The following is an 18,428-nucleotide window of genomic DNA, read 5'->3' as shown; positions in this document are numbered from 1 at the left end:
CCACTTTTCAAGTTTGCCGCTATTTTTTAAATAATATAATTCATATTTTCAATTAATTTTATGGTCTTTTTGGAATGTGGATGCAATTGTAAGACTTTTTTACTCTTCGCATTTTTGCTATAAACTTACTTGTTTAGGAGCTACATGATGTAAAATGTACAACGGAAGTCATTTTTCCATAGGCTGTAACTCCTAAACGAGTGGGTTTATCGAAAAAATGTCCAGGCTAAAAAAGTTTTGCAAATTGCCTATTCTATCCGAAAACATAATAAAATATAGGGTGTTCCATTAGAAATTTCAAATTTGGCCGCCATTTTGGAAAATGGTTTCAAAAAACTAAAATCATATTTTTAACTGCCACAAAAATATAGGAATGTCCTCCATTTTAAGTTTTCTCTAATTCTTACCGTTTCCGATATCCCAATGGTGGCCTCCTTGAGTTGATCACCCTGTATAGCCTATATTTATTTATTTATATGTTTTTCCCGGGGGGAACCCAAGGACCCCCCTCCTTTTTGGGGGGTATTCCATACCCCCCCCAGGCCCCCGGTGACCCCCCAAAAAGATATGTCTAGGACCGCCCTTGTCTTCTTTACCTATAAAACACATGGGATACAGCTCCCATGTGCGTCCCATGTGTAGCGTGATCACTGATCACGTAATGCGTGATTTTCTATAAAGTCTTGGAAAAATAAAAGGTAAAATAGATAGAATACAGGTGTACTGGGTATGCGGTTTACACACAAATATTCATCAAACTGTGTGATATTTTGTTATTGCAATGAACAATTTGAGAGTATCGTATTGTTTAAGTCGATGGAAAATCTCTGTTGATCCTGTTTTACAAGCAAACCAAAAAGATACAGTAGTCAACACTCTATGCGACATCTAACCAGAAAATTGTAATCGTATGATTCTATAAGCATCGGTAGGATTGCAAAGTACTACACAAACATTATTTCAAGGGTAATAACAGTCACAATTTGCGCTGACTTTATAAGAGTCAACTAAAATATTATACTAATGGACACACAACTAAATGGAACAACTAATGGAAATACTCACGATGTACATATAACAGTTCGATATAAGCATTGAGTATACACGTCAGTAGATACGTGTATAGCCAATGATATAAGCAACGGTTCTTGCAATTTATTGCTTATTGTTTTTTAGAGTTGTTTTCGGTCTTACTCTGTTTTCGGACTTACTCACACTCATATAAGGTTGTCCACGTTAGTCAATTAATAGCAGCAGAGGTCAAGTTTGGTATCAAATTAAAGGTTTAATTCATAAATATACATTGCCGCAAACCCAAACTCAAACGATGATGATGATAATAATGTTAATGATGTATCTAAAACGTATCGTTTGAAATTTAACAGCTGAAAATAAGTTAAATAGAAAAGGTTTTGGTTAAATCCATCAAATTGTAATTGGACACTAGTAAGTACTAGTGCACTTATTGCTACCTCCCCCTTCGGTTTCATGTATTCCTCTCAATCAGTTCAAACCTAGGAGGATTAAACATTAATGTTAATTAATGTTAAATCCTCCTAGGTTCAAACCTGAAACACCCAGATCGAAACTCGCCTGTCGTTATTTTAACATCGTCTTATTTTTTTTTACTATATTTTTCAAAAAAGAAAGATTATATTGATTTACTTTGGATTTTAAAAATGTGAACGTTTTATTTTATTAAAGATTTATGGTGATACGTAAATATTGTGGTGTAGTAAAGTATATTATATTGTAGTTAAGTGTTAAATTTTGAAATTTTAGGGTGAATCGAGACGAATCTTTTTTTATAACATGGGTCTCTCCTACCTTAACATACATACCAAGTTTCATAAACATCGGTTGGAAAAGTGTAAAGATAAATATTTGTAAAAAATACAAAATGGCGGATATCTGGTTAACGAAACGATTTTGGAAAAAATGTTATCCTAGATTTTCTGTTTATTTTGACCCAAGGAATTACTAGGTAAAGTATCTCCCCGCTTATTTTTAACACGCTGTTTATGATGTATTCTTATTAATATAAGTGAAAAATGTAAGCTGGTAATACAGAAAGATGTTTTATAAATAATATAAATGTACTGGTGATCTGTATATTCATCTTTTTCTTGTCCTTAGAACTGCAAATTAAAAGTCCACTCAGCAGTCGCATCGTACGATGTAGTTCTTTCCATGCGTTGCGAAATGCTAAATTTGCCGTCCTCTTCAACCCAAGTTATCTATTGAACCACTGATTGTAAAAAATTAAAAAAAAAATATATTTTACGCATCACACTTTTGGCTACAACTTTGCCACAGTCAAAACCTCTCTCCCATGTGCGTCCCATGTGTAGCGTGATCACTGATCACGTAATGCGTGATTTTCTATAAAGTCTTGGAAAAATAAAAGGTAAAATAGATAGAATACAGGTGTACTGGGTATGCGGTTTACACACAAATATTCATCAAACTGTGTGATATTTTGTTATTGCAATGAACAATTTGAGAGTATCGTATTGTTTAAGTCGATGGAAAATCTCTGTTGATCCTGTTTTACAAGCAAACCAAAAAGATACAGTAGTCAACACTCTATGCGACATCTAACCAGAAAATTGTAATCGTATGATTCTATAAGCATCGGTAGGATTGCAAAGTACTACACAAACATTATTTCAAGGGTAATAACAGTCACAATTTGCGCTGACTTTATAAGAGTCAACTAAAATATTATACTAATGGACACACAACTAAATGGAACAACTAATGGAAATACTCACGATGTACATATAACAGTTCGATATAAGCATTGAGTATACACGTCAGTAGATACGTGTATAGCCAATGATATAAGCAACGGTTCTTGCAATTTATTGCTTATTGTTTTTTAGAGTTGTTTTCGGTCTTACTCTGTTTTCGGACTTACTCACACTCATATAAGGTTGTCCACGTTAGTCAATTAATAGCAGCAGAGGTCAAGTTTGGTATCAAATTAAAGGTTTAATTCATAAATATACATTGCCGCAAACCCAAACTCAAACGATGATGATGATAATAATGTTAATGATGTATCTAAAACGTATCGTTTGAAATTTAACAGCTGAAAATAAGTTAAATAGAAAAGGTTTTGGTTAAATCCATCAAATTGTAATTGGACACTAGTAAGTACTAGTGCACTTATTGCTACCTCCCCCTTCGGTTTCATGTATTCCTCTCAATCAGTTCAAACCTAGGAGGATTAAACATTAATGTTAATTAATGTTAAATCCTCCTAGGTTCAAACCTGAAACACCCAGATCGAAACTCGCCTGTCGTTATTTTAACATCGTCTTATTTTTTTTTACTATATTTTTCAAAAAAGAAAGATTATATTGATTTACTTTGGATTTTAAAAATGTGAACGTTTTATTTTATTAAAGATTTATGGTGATACGTAAATATTGTGGTGTAGTAAAGTATATTATATTGTAGTTAAGTGTTAAATTTTGAAATTTTATGGTGAATCGAGATGAATCTTTTTTTATAACATGGGTCTCTCCTACCTTAACATACATACCAAGTTTCATAAACATCGGTTGGAAAAGTGAAAAGATAAATATTTGTATGTAAAAAATACAAAATGGCGGATATCTGGTTAACGAAACGATTTTGGAAAAAATGTTATCCTTGATTTTCTGTTTATTTTGACCCAAGGAATTACTAGGTAAAGTATCTCCCCGCTTATTTTTAACACCCTGTTTATGATGTATTCTTATTAATATAAGTGAAAAATGTAAGCTGGTAATACAGAAAGATGTTTTATAAATAATATGAATGTACTGGTGATCTTTATATTCATCTTTTTCTTGTCCTTAGAAGTTAGAACTGTAAATTAAAAGTCCACTCAGCAGTCGCATCGTACGATGTAGTTCTTTCCATGCGTTGCGAAATGCTAAATTTGTCGTCCTCTTCAACCCAAATTATCTATTGAACCACTAATTGTAAAAAATAATAAAAAAATAAATATTACGCATCACACTTTTGGCTACAACTTTGCCACAGACAAAACCTCTCTAACCCAAAAACAAACAAAAATCTCGTATGCTAACTTTTCCATGTTAGAAATCACGATTTAAAACTATTTCAACATACATATCAATTGTTATTAATTAGATCGGTAATTAGTTTAAAGTTCCAACAAAATAGTCATCGAGTAGGACTAACCAAGAAGCTCTGTGCCAATTTTCAAAATGTTAGCACAACTTTAAGTACACCAAAACACGAAATTATTGAAGTCATGCGTCGAGAGGACTATCGTTGTTTTTAACAGATTATACTTTTGACCTTCCGGCACTGTTGACTCAGCGAAACTGAACTTATATTTTATCTTATTTCGTTAAATTAAAACTGCTGTTGCATTAGGTCAAATTCCCAATAAGTCAATCGCTTTAACAGGGAATGTTGCTGGAAGTCAACAGTCCCGGAAGATCAAATAATTTATACCTGTGCCGCTAGGTCAAAAACTACAATGTTTGCAGTGTCTGTAGATCAAAAGTCCCAGTAGGTCAAATAATACAGTCCGAGCTAAAAACGTGGTCTATGTTAAAGCAATTGACTTAATGGGAATTTGACCTAATGCAACAGCAGTTTTAATATAACGAAATACGGTAAAATACAAGTTCAGTTTCGCTGAGTCAACAGTGCCGGAAGATCAAAAGCAATAAAAGTGAACGTCGATTCAGTGTAAAGTAGACCTCCTGCAACGCTTACTACACCAACAAAACTCGCTTTTAGTTACTTCGTGTTTTGTCATAATTAGAATAGAGCTAAAATTATCATATTTGGTACATAGCTTATCTATTAATGCTTCTTGCCAACTGTTTGGTCAACACTGTAAATAGGGATAGTTTATGTAATAAAAAGCCTTTTGTCAAAATTTGTGGCATGAAATACACGCAAGGACGATCTGAAAATTTCTGGTTATTATATACGTTTGTAAAAGAAGATCCATTTAATTTTAGAAATATTTTATGAGTTATTATGTAGTCTAAACATAAACTGTGTAAATGTATTACGCCTCGGAAGGTTTGAAACCTGTCCAAACTATCATATATATTATTAAAACTAAATGGGGTTTTTTCACATTCTGAATCAAACCAGTCGACGGACTTTCATTATTTTTGAGTTGAAAGAAAGATAATTTTGAGAACTAGGGAATGTCAAAGCCATAATTATAATTAAGGGTCCCAGTTTTTTAGAAATTAAGTTTTAATTTTTAAAAAGTCTAGCAGCCGACGCTAACCTTCTAAGCCAGCTTTTAGTACAATATAATTTGCTTAAAATAACAGCTGTAAACATTCAGCATTTGTGACACAAATTCAGCATTTGGAAACAAATTTAAAGACATATTTAGAGTTGACTTATTTATACTATGTGTAATGCTGACCATTGATGCATTCAATTCTTAGGTATGAGGATGGCAGATTAATTAAATTTGCATAGTAAAATAGTAGGATGTTCAAATTATTTTTTAAATTAATCTTTGTAATTATCGATTTGTTTTAGTCCCATATAATTTGTTTTAACTAACAGCTGGTTGAATGTAATATTGTTCCATATAACTATTAGGTTTTTGGCGAATTTCCCATATAGGGAATAAGCTATTACCGTAGTACTTATGGTAACACCTGGACCCGGGACAGATTTAATTTTTCGTTTTGAGGTCCCAAGAGGCCAAAAACACCATCCGTTCTAATTCATATATACAAGGTGATCAACTCAAGGAGGCCCACCATTGGGAAATTGGAAACGGTAAGAATTAGAGAAACCATTAAATGGGGGACATTCCTTTATTTTTTATGGCAGTTAAAAATATGATTTTAGTTTTTTTATCATGTTATCGGATAGAATATGCAATTTAACAACTTTTTTAGCCTTGACACTTTTTCGATAAACCCACTCGTTTAGGAGTACAGCCTATGGAAAAATTACTTCCGGTGTACATTTTACATCATGTAGCTCCTAAACGAGTAAGTTTAGAGCAAAATTGCAAAAAGTAAATTAGTCATAGAATTGCACCTACATTCCATAAAGACTATAAAATAAACAGTTTTCCACTTTTCAAGTTTGCCGCCATTTTTTTAATAGGCCTAATATAATTCATATTTTTAATGAATTTTATGGTCTTTTTGGAATGTGGATGCAATTGTAAGACTTTTTTACTCTTCACATTTTGCTATAAACTTACTTGTTTAGGAGCTACATGATGTAATATGTACACCGGAAGTCATTTTTCCATAGGCTGTAACTCCTAAACGAGTGGGTTTATCGAAAAAGTGTCAAGGATAAAAAAGTTTTAAAATTGCCTATTATGTCCGAAAATATGATAAAATATAGGGTGTTTGATAAGAAATTTCAAATTTTTCCAAAATGGCGGCTGAATTTCAAAAAACTAAAAGCATTTTTTTAACTGCCACAAAAAGTAAAGGTATGTCTTCCATTTTAAGTTTTCTCTAATTCTTACCGTTTCCGATATCCCAATGGTGGCCTCCTTGAGTTGATCACCCTGTATAGCCTATATTTATTTATTTATATATTTTTCCCGGGGGGAACCCCAGGACCCCGCTCCTTTTTAGGGGGTATTCCATACCCCCCAGGCCCCCGGCGACCCCCCCAAAATATATGTCTAGGACCGCCCTTGTCTTCTTTACCTATAAAACACATGGGATACAGCCTTTCTTCACTGATCACGTAATGCGTGATTTTCTATAAAGTCTTGGAAAAATAAAAGGTAAAATACATAGAATAAAGGTGTACTGTATGTGGTTTACACACAAATATTAATCAAACTGTGTGATATTTTGTTATTGCAATGAACAATTTGGGAGTATCGTATTGTTTAAGTCGATGGAAAATCTCTGTTGATTCTGTTTTACAAGCAAACCAAAAAGATACAGTAGTCACTAGGGTGGCCCATATTATAAAGGCAATTTTTCAAAGTTAACTTAGACATCTAGGCACCCTCTCATATTTTTACTTATAATAACCATAGTAACCCTGCAAAGTTTCAAGATGATATTCTGATTGGAAAGAAGTGCTCAAAGATATTTTATATGAAGTAAAATTCTTGAAAATCGGAACTTTTAGGGATATTATGAATTAAGTACAATCAGCTAAAAATAAGTAAATTGAATGTATTTTGTGTATAATATAAGAATACAATAGAACAATGTTATGATTTTCTTGAAAAGATCGCTCAATTCTTTGACGATGACGGTTTCAAACTATCGACAATCGATCGTTTTGTAGTCTGTGTTGGCACCATCTTTCTGTTCGCTTCTATGACTTGTAGGAGCACCTGCTTTTCACCTTCATCATTTGTTAACAGCTTGTTAAACTCTTCAAATAGCTTTACTCCTCTTTCTGCCAAATCATTTACAACCTTAAGGTTGCTGATGATGTTTTGACCTTTAATATACTCAAGGTCATTGTTCCATTCATTTGGGTGATTGGTCAAAAAACTGGTATTAATTGCTAACTTCTTAAATAACTGCAATGATCTTTTTGAAGCAAAATCAGCCAAACATGCTTTCGCTTTCTTATTTAAAATTGCAGCATTTCCTCTCACTTTCCGGTCAGCAGGCTCACATGTCATCTTTTCCACGATTGCCACCTTATCCTCGACAGATACCTTCTTTGAGAATAGACTCAAACCCACCAACTCATCGGAAAGGTACCAAAGATGAGATTTGAAAGCATTTTGAACAATCTCAGCTACTTCAGGATCAATATCTTTGTACTTTGTCATGTCATTCCACAGAGAGAGGTCTGACCATGGAGCATTTGAAGCCAAAGGAGCCTCTACCCAATACTTAACGTAAACGAGAACTCCAAACTTAACAAAGCGTTCAAGCTGAGCTTTCTCCCTTGGTGTTGTCACAAAACCATTATCATCACGAAACAAGTAGATTTTGATGCTATATAACAGCTTAGCCATCCAACGGGCATGGTGTACTGCTCCAGGAGCTCTCCAATGGATTTTGGCTGGAGTATGGCCCAAAGCAAGTAAAGCCAGCTCAATTAACTCCATGTAGTCATCTCGAGGTTGATTCTTGCCTTTTAAGGCAACCGTGAGAACATCAACTGATGATTGTTTGAGATCTTCACTGCCAGGAATATTTCCCAAAGGCTGATAACTGTCTTGCCTTATAAATTGCCATGCTGCTTTGAATCTTTTGAATATAGGTATATCGGGTGAACTGGAGGGACCAAAGCAGAACGTAAAAACTTTACTGAGAACAATCTCTAAAACATGGTGTCTGCATGCCAGCCATAATAATTCTTCTTCAACTTGGTGCTCTAGCAAAACACAAGCTCCATTTTTCAATCCTGTGTTTACAGACGTTGTATCAAAACACATACCTACTACCTTTTTACCCAAGTCCCATTCTGTTAGCTTTTTGTAAACTGCATTAGCTGCATTTACACCAGTACCACCAACTAATTTTGGTACACCAAGCAATTTATCTTTACCATCAGCAGGACAAGACACTAGGACAGGCAACCGATCAACCTTATCAGTTCCCAAAATATCAGGAAGAATTTTCCCATCCCAGTGTACAATGACTGGATCATCAAAAGCTGTAGATTCCTTTATTGATTGAAATATAGTTTGTCTTGCTTCTTTCCTTTCACGTTGAATAGTGCTCCGGGAGAGTGGCAATTCTCTGGGGTCATGACCTAGGGCTGCTGCAATAGGAGCCATTAATCTTAAAGCTTCCCTATCAGATACTTTATTGCGGTCCAATGCACTAATGACGTGAGGAGAAAACAAAATTTTCTTTGCAATTGGTGGAGACGACAAGTCTGGGCGTGGGCGGGATTCGCTTTTATTTTTCTGGGTTGCTGAGGATGATGGTTTATACAGCTCTTCTACTGATAAGTCTTTCATTGGATCAGAATCTTCTGATGAATCATAATCTGAAATTTGACTGGAAGCAGTTGGAGTCCCCAATACCAAAGTAGTTCCTGCTTGAACTTTTTCAAGTCTCTTCTGTTCTTTCAATTTTCTTTCACAAATTCTTTCTTGTTTCTTTGTGTATTCCTTATCTTCTGTTGAGATGATCATTTTCCTTTCAGTCCTTTGATCTATTAAGAACTGCCTGTCTTCATCTAATTTGCACATAGTCAGTGCTTCATTGTGAGCAATATCAAATAGCTTATCAAGCTGCTCTTCAAACAATATTTGTCTTTTCTTCTGGGCATCGGAGGTTCTTGCTTTGTTTTTTTTTAACAAAAGCCATTCCGTGTGTACTTTCTCAATCTTGTCAATACAGTGTTTTATTAGTCTAGTTGGAATAGAAGCTTTTTGCCATACCGAAATCAATTCTTCCACGGTTGAGTGGCTTGCATTTCTTACAGACTTTTTTTTCATTTAGGAAGAAATGAAATCGGAGGAGAACTTGCTTTAAAGTGGGTAGTTGATTAATCCGAGTTAATGGCTCCAGGTCTCTGATTCCAATTAAAAATACATTGTCCGCTTTACGTGTTGTGGATGAGTGGGAAGCCATATTTACGCAGAAATATCACAGTTCTAAACAATGCAAACTTTGGTTCACTTTTTACACATTTTCTTGGTTGTAACAAAATAGCTTTGACTAAAAAATATTTACATTTTTTTCTATATTAATTATATAAGTCTTTACTGGTATTTATTCAACACAACTTTCACTATTTCAGTACCTGAAACAAAAAAATAAAATAAAATATCAATTTTAGAAAAACCGATTGAAATTCAAAAATCTTAAAATTTGAAGGTTCTTGAGCACTGCTTTCTACTCAACCTATAACACTGAAACTTTGGCAATTATCTTCTATTAGGTAAAGTAAAAGATTGAGAGGGTGCCTAGGAATGTAACATGATTTTGAAATTTTTGGGCCACCCTAGTAGTCACCACTCTATGCGACATATTCTAACCAGAAAATTGTAATTGTATGATTATATAAGCATTGGTAGGATTGCAAAGTACTACACAAACATTATTTCAAGGGTAATAACAGTCACAATTTCCGCCGACTTAAAGAGTCAACTAAAATATTATACTAATGGACACAACTAAATGGAACAACTAATGGAACAACTCACGATGTACATATAACAGTTCGATATAAGCATTGAGTATACACGTCAGTGGATACGTGTATACCCAATGATATAAGCAACGGTTCTTGCAATTTATTGCTTATTGTTTTTTAGAGTTGTTTTCGGACTTACTCACACTCGTATAAGGTTGTCCACGTTTGTCATTGATAATGTAGCCATGTTACATGGTTACACCCGTTGCCAAGAATATGTTTACAAGTTTTTCGTCTGTTTTTGAATAGCGATACATTTTTTCACATACTTAAGAACCACCTGATTTCGTGCATTACATGTTCGTCTCATTGTTTGGTAAAATGGATTAAATTATCCAGCAAACCCAAATTGAAATAGTAAATATAGTATTTCAAACAAATCAGTAACATGTTAATAATGTAACCTACATTATTTCCTTGAACTGCATAACAGCAATTAATTGGGCTGATCATAATATAAAAAAATCAATATGTTCTTCATAGGCATAACATGGGTTCATAACATGAGCCGCTGGGGCTGAGCCCAAGGGATTTAAAAATGTAAGGTTGGTTTGCTAATGTACGTGACACGCTCTTTCTTTGAGACATGAATGGTCAAAATCGCCTAAGAAATGCGGAGGAGTTCAACGGAAAAATTTCGTTTTGGCGTTATACAGTATAGTTGAAAAGTCCTGGATTTGCTATATTTTTTTAACAATATAGATAAAGTAGTGAGACTTGGTATATCAATAATAGCCATAAACATCTACTGTCTTGAGCTATTATCACTTTTTTATCCCTTAAGGGGGATGGACCACAAAGGCTAAGACAAAATTCTTATATAATTTTAATACTATTTTACCTGTTTTTGAAATGGCGACCATACAAATGTATGCATTTTAAGCCAAGTATGAATGGAGTTGAGTGTGTGATGAATGGGCGATCTTGTTGTCCTGTTAGTGACTAAGGCCGACGTAATCCTTAGACACAGCTTTTAATTAATAGTCCATACAGTCAATTAATAGTAGCAGAGGTCAAGTTTGGTGGGTATCAAATTAAAGGTTTTATTTATAAAAATACACGAGCTGTTGGCCCGTCGTACGTACTAAACTCGCCTGTCGTTATTTTAACATCGCCTTATTTTTTTTACTATATTTTTCTAAAAAGAAAGATTATATTGATTTACTTTGGATTTTAAAAATGTGAACGTCTTATTTTATTAAAGATTTATGGTGATACGTAAATATTGTGGTGTAGTAAACTATATTATATTGTAGTTAAGTGTTAAATTTTGAAATTTTAGGGTGAATCGTTTGAGATGAATCTTTTTTTATAACATGGGTCTCTCACCTTAACATACATACCAAGTTTCATAAACATCGGTTGGAAAAGTGTAAAGATAGGCTAAATATTTGTATGTAAAAAATACAAAATGGCGGATATCTGGTTAACGAAACGATTTTGGAAAATGTTATCCTTCATTTTCTGTTTATTTTGACCCAAGGAATTACTAGGTTAAGTATCTCTCCGCTTATTTTTAACACACTGTTTATGATGTATTCTTATTAATATAAGTGAAAAATGTAAGCTGGTAATACAGAAAGATGTTTTATAAATAATATGAATGTACTGGTAATCTGTATATTCATCTTTTTCTTGTCCTTAGAACTGTAAATTAAAAGTCCACTCAGCAGTCGCATCGTACGATGTAGTTCTTTCCATGCGTTGCGAAATGCTAAATTTGCCGTCTTCTTCAACCCAAGTTATCTACTGAACCACTGATTGTAAAAAATTCAAAAAAATATATTTTACGCATCACACTTTTGGCTACAACTTTGCCACAGACAAAACCTCTCTAACCCAAAAACAAAAAAAATCTCGCATGCTAACTTTTTCATGTTAGAAATCACGATTTAAAACTATTTCACCATACAAATCATTTTTTTTTAATTAGATCGGTAAATAGTTTAAAGTTCAAACAAAATAGTCATCGAGAAGGACTAACCAAGAAGCTCTGTGCCAAATTTCAAAATTTTAGCACAACTTTAAGTACACCAAAACACGAAATTATTGAAGTCATGCGTCGAGAGGACTATCGTTGTTTTTAACAGATTATACTTTTGACCTTCCGGCACTGTTGACTCAGCGAAACTGAACTTATATTTTATCTTATTTCGTTATATTAAAACTGCTGTTGCATTAGGTCAAATTCCCAATAAGTCAATTGCTTTAACATAGACTAAGCTTTTAGCCCGGACTGTACTATTTGACTTTCTGGGATTTTTGATCTACAGACACTGCAAACATTGTAGTTTTTGACCTAGCGGCACAGGTATAAATTATTTGACCTTCCGGGACTGTTGACTTTCTGCAACGCGTCCGCTTTAACATAGACTACGTTTTTAGCACGGACTGTATTATTTGACTTACTGGGATTTTTGATCTACAGACACTGCAAACATTGTAGTTTTTGACCTAGCGGCACAGGTATAAATTATTTGACCTTCCGGGACTGTTGACTTTCTGCAACGCGTCCGTTATTTGCATCAAGAGACAAACACTGAGACATGGCCTTGCCATATAAGTTATTTCCATCAAGAGACAAACACTCGGGGTAAAAACTGTCTTGTACATGAATACAGACAGCTTTGTCACAAACATAAATTGTGATGACAAGCTTTTTGCACTTCACCAGTCACTCTGCCACCCTGGTATCACTAGGATGTACTACTGGGTAAAAAGTAAAAACCTCCCTTACTCGTTTAAAATATTGGCAAAGAATTGTTGTTCATTTAAATTAAAGAATAAGTAGCTTTGGAAATTCAAGATTGAAATTCAAAATGTCGAAAATAAAGGAAATATGGGATAAAGAAAAAGGGAGATCAAGGTAAATCATGTATGTGAAAATGTTATTCAAAAAAGTTTTTCTCATATTAGCCTACGCAAGATTAATGAAAACGAAAACCAAAATGGCGGTTTCTAGGGGTGGGCGAGTACTCGACTGACGAGTAATTACTCGAGTAGTTGGCAATACTCGACAGTCGAGTCGAGTAGTTAAAGATACTCGTGACTCGAGTCGAGTAGTAGACGTTAAGCCGATTTAGTTATTTTCATTGATATTTGACAAATAAATAGTAAGAAAGGAAAATCTTTGAGTTTTATTTAATCCCTTAACCCCTTTAAATATTGACATACTAGGCCTACTAATAATCGGCAACCTAGACATCGCTTGCGTTATCCATTTCACTGACAGCGACAGCGCCGACAGCTGAGCTGACACTGGGTGATAGGTCGGCAGTGGTGTAGGTGTGCGAGTGCGATGCATCGAATCCCGATTCGATCCAGCATGCATCAAAATCCCGATGCATCGATTACGTCACGATACAGCTCTACTAGTAAAAAGGGATGATTCGATTATCGTCATCGATACCACCGATACTTGGACATTGGTATCGGTACCAAGACTCGATTGTCAAAAGTCGATTCCGATGATACCGACATCCGACAGGGATAAATATTTTATTTTAACATTTATTTACTGTATAGCTACAGTATTAGTTTTGTCATCACGGTTAACAATATTCATAGCCAACTTAGAAACTGGTGCCGGTGACATTGTTTAGCTTCAGCATTGCACAACACAATCTACGAATCTACATTTCAAGATGTCAGACTCAACTCAAGAGACAACCGGCGCGCGAATGTCCTGCCAACACGAAATTAATTATACTAAACAATGTCTGTATCAATAAGTCAGACATTTAGACGTATTATTTTTATTTTTAGTACAAAATAAATAACCTAAACACGTCGAAATTTTCAGTTTAATAATCCCTGCATTATACGCATCATTAGAAAAATTATATTCAACCATTAAACTTTAACATCATCGTATGGTTAGGCTTGTTTTATATTGCGCCAAAAAGTAGATCCATATTTTGATCTGTACTATCTACCTGATTAAAGAGTTTAGTGAAGTTTTATGTGCTTCTATAACATAATGTATTTATTGAAAAATATTATAAGCCTTGATTTTGTAATGTTAAAACGATTGGTGAATGTTGACAATAAAAGTATGTAACAACAGTTCTCATTGGGCAGGAGGCGTCAGTGCACTACCATGTCAGCCAATCAACTTTCGTGTTTCAATGGAGCAAATGACGATTGCTTTGATATCGTTTAATGTTTTATTGTGGGTGGAAAGGGTATCGATAAATATCGTGATTCGAGATCCGATATGTAGGACGTGTTTGTTTATAAATAATGAGTATTTAAGTATAAAAAACTAGGTTACAGACAGGTTCAAAACTTCGATTGTTCCGATCCATTGTTGACACCTCTACACGGAGGTTATAGTGACGTCGTGCATAAGGGCCAGGCAGGCCGGTTCACAGTGAATCCACTCTGCCGAACCTTGTTCTTGGTATAATCGGGAACATAGTCAAACACTTTTGTTACTAAATAAAACTATGAAATGTTTGTTAAAAGCACTCTTTTGGTCTTTTGGAGATTTTAGTCCCAAAACATAATCTTTATTGTAGGCTAAAAGTAAAACCTATCTGTTGCCATACTTTTCTCCACAGACGTCGACATAGGCTATTATGCAATGTCTTTAAAAAATACCAGGGTTTCAGTCAAAATACTTTTGTAAACATTGACAATGTGCTGTTTTAGCACAGTTCATTCCTTGACCACGATCGTTTTTACTCACTAGAGAAAAGACTCTCCTAACAAAATGTATTTGTAGGCCAAGATGTTTGTAATTTTTTTAATGTATAACTGCAATTGCTTTTAAAAAGAAATACAAAAACTGACAAATGACTTAGATTAATACTTAAAAAGTTAAGCCTATTTATAAATTAGAGGAAACTTTATTAGATCTCGTCATAGTCAAATTCAAACATTTACAGTATTTCAAAATAATTTAACACTCTTGTGTAATAGAAATCTGCAAGCCACTGAGGCCGAGGGTGAGGGAGGGCATGTGAACCAGGCTTTAGAACAAGGGCAAATTCTGCCAAACGTTCTCTTTTCCTCCCCCATGTCCCGTTAGACGGTGGGTGGGGCTTCACACAATAAACAGTTCATTCATTCACTGTAGAGAAGAGTTTTTGTGGTAGTGACGTATGTCTCTTGTCTGCTCTTCAAGTTCACACATCTGGACTTCTTTAAAACAATTATAAGTGATGATAATCTTTATTAAAAATAAGTGAAAAACTGTTGACATTTTCAAGGAAAAAAAGTTGAGAAATAAAAGTGTTAAAAATTTTGTTTGATTAGTTATTCTGTATTTCAAAAATATCCTCATTTATGATTATGTTTTCAGCTAGACTTGGTGACTTTTTCATAGTTAAACAAATTTTGAAGATATATAATTAGTGAGAAAATGTCATTATATAGGAAGTTAGTTTTTACTCACTTGGGGGAAAAAAACTTACCTTACAAAGAGTATTTGTAGACCAAGATGTAGGCTAAAACGTAATTAAAAAAAAAATTATAAACTAATGAGTTAACTAAGACAATTTCATGGAATTTCAAATAAATATAAAAACTGAGAAATTACTTAGATAAATACTTATAAGCCTATTTATAAATTAGAGGAAACTTTATTAGATCTCATGCTTTAGTCAAATTCAAACATTTACAGTAGGCCTATTTTAAAATAAACACTTAGTTCCATATTTTTGCAATTTCTTTTGCAATTAATAATAAACCTTTAACACCAAAATATAAGTTTGATACACATACATATTGTGTTTTTTATATGGTATAAAAGTTTTTAACCAGGTCTATTTTTGGTGAATTGAGAAATGCTTTGTTCGTAAAAATGAAGATGGAATATAGGTATGTAAAATAAAATTTTTTATTTTCTCGTGAACTACTCGACTCGACTCGATACTCGAGTATTAGGGCTAATTACTCGACTCTACTCGACTCGACTCAAAAAAACACTACTCGCCCATCCCTAGCGGTTTCCACTACTTACCAGATTTAAAAGCCATAAACGTTTCTATAAAGGTTGAATTTTGTGTCTAAAATTGTTGGCGGATGTGTAACTATTTTAACAATACACGTAAAGATCAAAATGTTTCTATTTCATGTCCTATTCCTGTTGCAAAGCATGGGTTCAACAGCTAGTAGGGAATAAATCTGAAATATGACAAGTTGAAAGAAATATTTTTGTTAAAATTCAATCTCACAAATTGAAATTTGCTTAGTCTGCAGGTTTGCTGTGGCGGGGGTATCTTTTTTATTAGACTGCAATGTGGTATTTACTTGTGATTTTTACAGAACGCTGGGTGGAGGTCACAAGGCCAAGCGGCCGCAGGGCCAGCTAGAACTGCTGTGGGGAGAGACTCACATCGAAGAGCAGTTGCTGGACCTCAAGCTGGAGATCGACCCCAACTTCTACTTCCAAAATAACACGTGGGGAGCCGAGGAGCTCTACAAGGCTGTCAAGGAGCTGGCAGGAGTAGACACTGACACTACAGTGCTGGACCTGTGTTGTGGCTCTGGTGGCATGGGCATGATGTTTGCCAAAGTAAGGATGGCGTATCAGTCAGTAATAGCCTGCCAAGTCCCACATATGGGACATGATTTGAACTATCCAACAACTGTCTATTCCAAATCTCAAACTCAAAACCCTAAATTGTTGGGTCCTAAATCTTGTGTCTGTTATGAGTACAATCATATCTTATTAACATGGTTGATTAAATAAATATACAATATACAGGGTAACCAACACTCAGGAATCAGAGGTTTTTTTTTTAGTGGATAGCATACACGTGATGGTTTTTGTCGCGAATAGTCAAACTTTCTAAGACATAACTAAAAGTCATAATTATTATAGGTAACGTTATCCCTCATTTTATATAGTATACAGTACATTGCAGAATTGACTGGCAAATGAGTAATCCAAATTTAATATTGCTTACTGGCTTAATGATAAATAACGATCAGCTGTATTTAACTATTAAAGTTCACAAAAATCAGCAGTAAATGGCTTCCAATGCTATTCTTATAGAGAACGTTTTACGTTATATCTAATTTTGTGTTAAAATTTTGGGAATTTCACTATTTTTCGCGCCGTCACGGGGTCGAGTCGAGACCTTTAATTTTAGCCCTCTCCCAACGTTCTGCGACTTCCCAGTCGCCCAAAATTTTGACGCAAAATGTCAAAAATAAACCTCACAAAAAACAGGGGTGTTAATGGCTTACGTAATTAATACCTTTGTTTTAAGAGTTCATTGTGTTTTTCGGCGTCAGACAGTCTCAGCCTAGCCACTGAGGATGCCTCTTCATAGTAAGGGCGAAACGTCTGGCGAGTTTGGTAGTGACGACACGGTTGACACCGAAAAACACCATGAACTCTTATGACACCGGCCGCAAAAGCCTACGTAAGAATACCTTTGTTTATTTTGAACAAGATCCAACGTGCTTACAACTCAGGATTCAATGGCCGTTGTGTGTATTATATTCATTGAAAGGGCTATTTCTAGTTTCTGCGATATGCTGGGGTTCCAAAGTCACGAGATTTGAGCGTGTGTGAAATTTTCATTGATGTTTTAAGGATGCTCAAAAAAATATGGCATGAAAAATGAAATAACAATAAAAAAATTCCTAAAACAGAGCCTAGCATAAATATTGTTTTCAGCCAAAAACTAAAATATTTCTAACAATTTAGAGGAAATTGTTGGAGCTGTTTTTGAAATCATTTAGCGTGTAAACGGTACTCATAACTAGGTGTGCAGTCTCAGTTCCCCCAATTTAGCAAACAACAGAAATCTAAAACAAATGTCAAATGCTGATTCAAAACCTACAAAAATTTCAAACTGTTTTTCTCTTCACGCTTCAACAGTCTGTTCAGTCCAGTGAGATGGGAAATAGATAAAGAGATAAATCACATCTTGGTTCAATAGAGTTTCACAAGAATTCAACTTTTTAACGCTTAAATTGTTGTGTAAAGAGTAATTTTCTGGGAATTTAAAGTGCGTATACCAGTCTGATGTAGTGTATAGAGTGTGTAAATGTAAACAGATATAATCTACTGCCATCGGTTACAGAATTTGAGATGGTCAAGCATATAACAAATTTGAGAGCAAAAACTGACTAAAATACTTGTATATATACCTCTATTAATAGATAAGAGGGACTTCTAGAGATTGAATTGTAATGTATACAGGTCTGAAAAGGACTAGACTATATAAATGTGTTGATAAAACAACACTGTAGAAGTATCTGCCACTTTGAGAGTAGATTTCTTATGGTAGAGTGTAAGTTTTTATCATTTTCAAGCCTCAATAATAGTAGTTAAAGTTATTCCATGGTAAGTTGCAGTGTAA

The 18,428-nt window shown here is 34.3% G+C and overlaps 1 protein-coding gene across 2 annotated transcripts in view; it reads left to right on the top strand.

Moving 5' to 3' along the window:
• Positions 1–18,428, top strand: part of LOC128987784 (tRNA (uracil-5-)-methyltransferase homolog B-like) — a 114,507-nt gene that overhangs the window by 64,433 nt on the left and 31,646 nt on the right. For both annotated transcript variants that reach the window (XM_054408803.1, XM_054408804.1), the window contains one exon: positions 16,378–16,627. In XM_054408803.1, the coding sequence (XP_054264778.1) occupies positions 16,378–16,627 (250 nt within the window). The remainder of the gene's footprint in view (positions 1–16,377; positions 16,628–18,428) is intronic.

This window comes from Macrosteles quadrilineatus, unplaced genomic scaffold (assembly GCF_028750875.1).
Source record: "Macrosteles quadrilineatus isolate MER2022 unplaced genomic scaffold, UCM_ALF_1.0 Scaffold_2__2_contigs__length_208266976, whole genome shotgun sequence".
Taxonomy (NCBI): Eukaryota; Metazoa; Arthropoda; class Insecta; order Hemiptera; family Cicadellidae; genus Macrosteles; species Macrosteles quadrilineatus.
The sequence above is the reverse complement of the archived record's forward strand: the minus strand, read 5'-3'. Positions and strand labels throughout refer to the sequence as shown.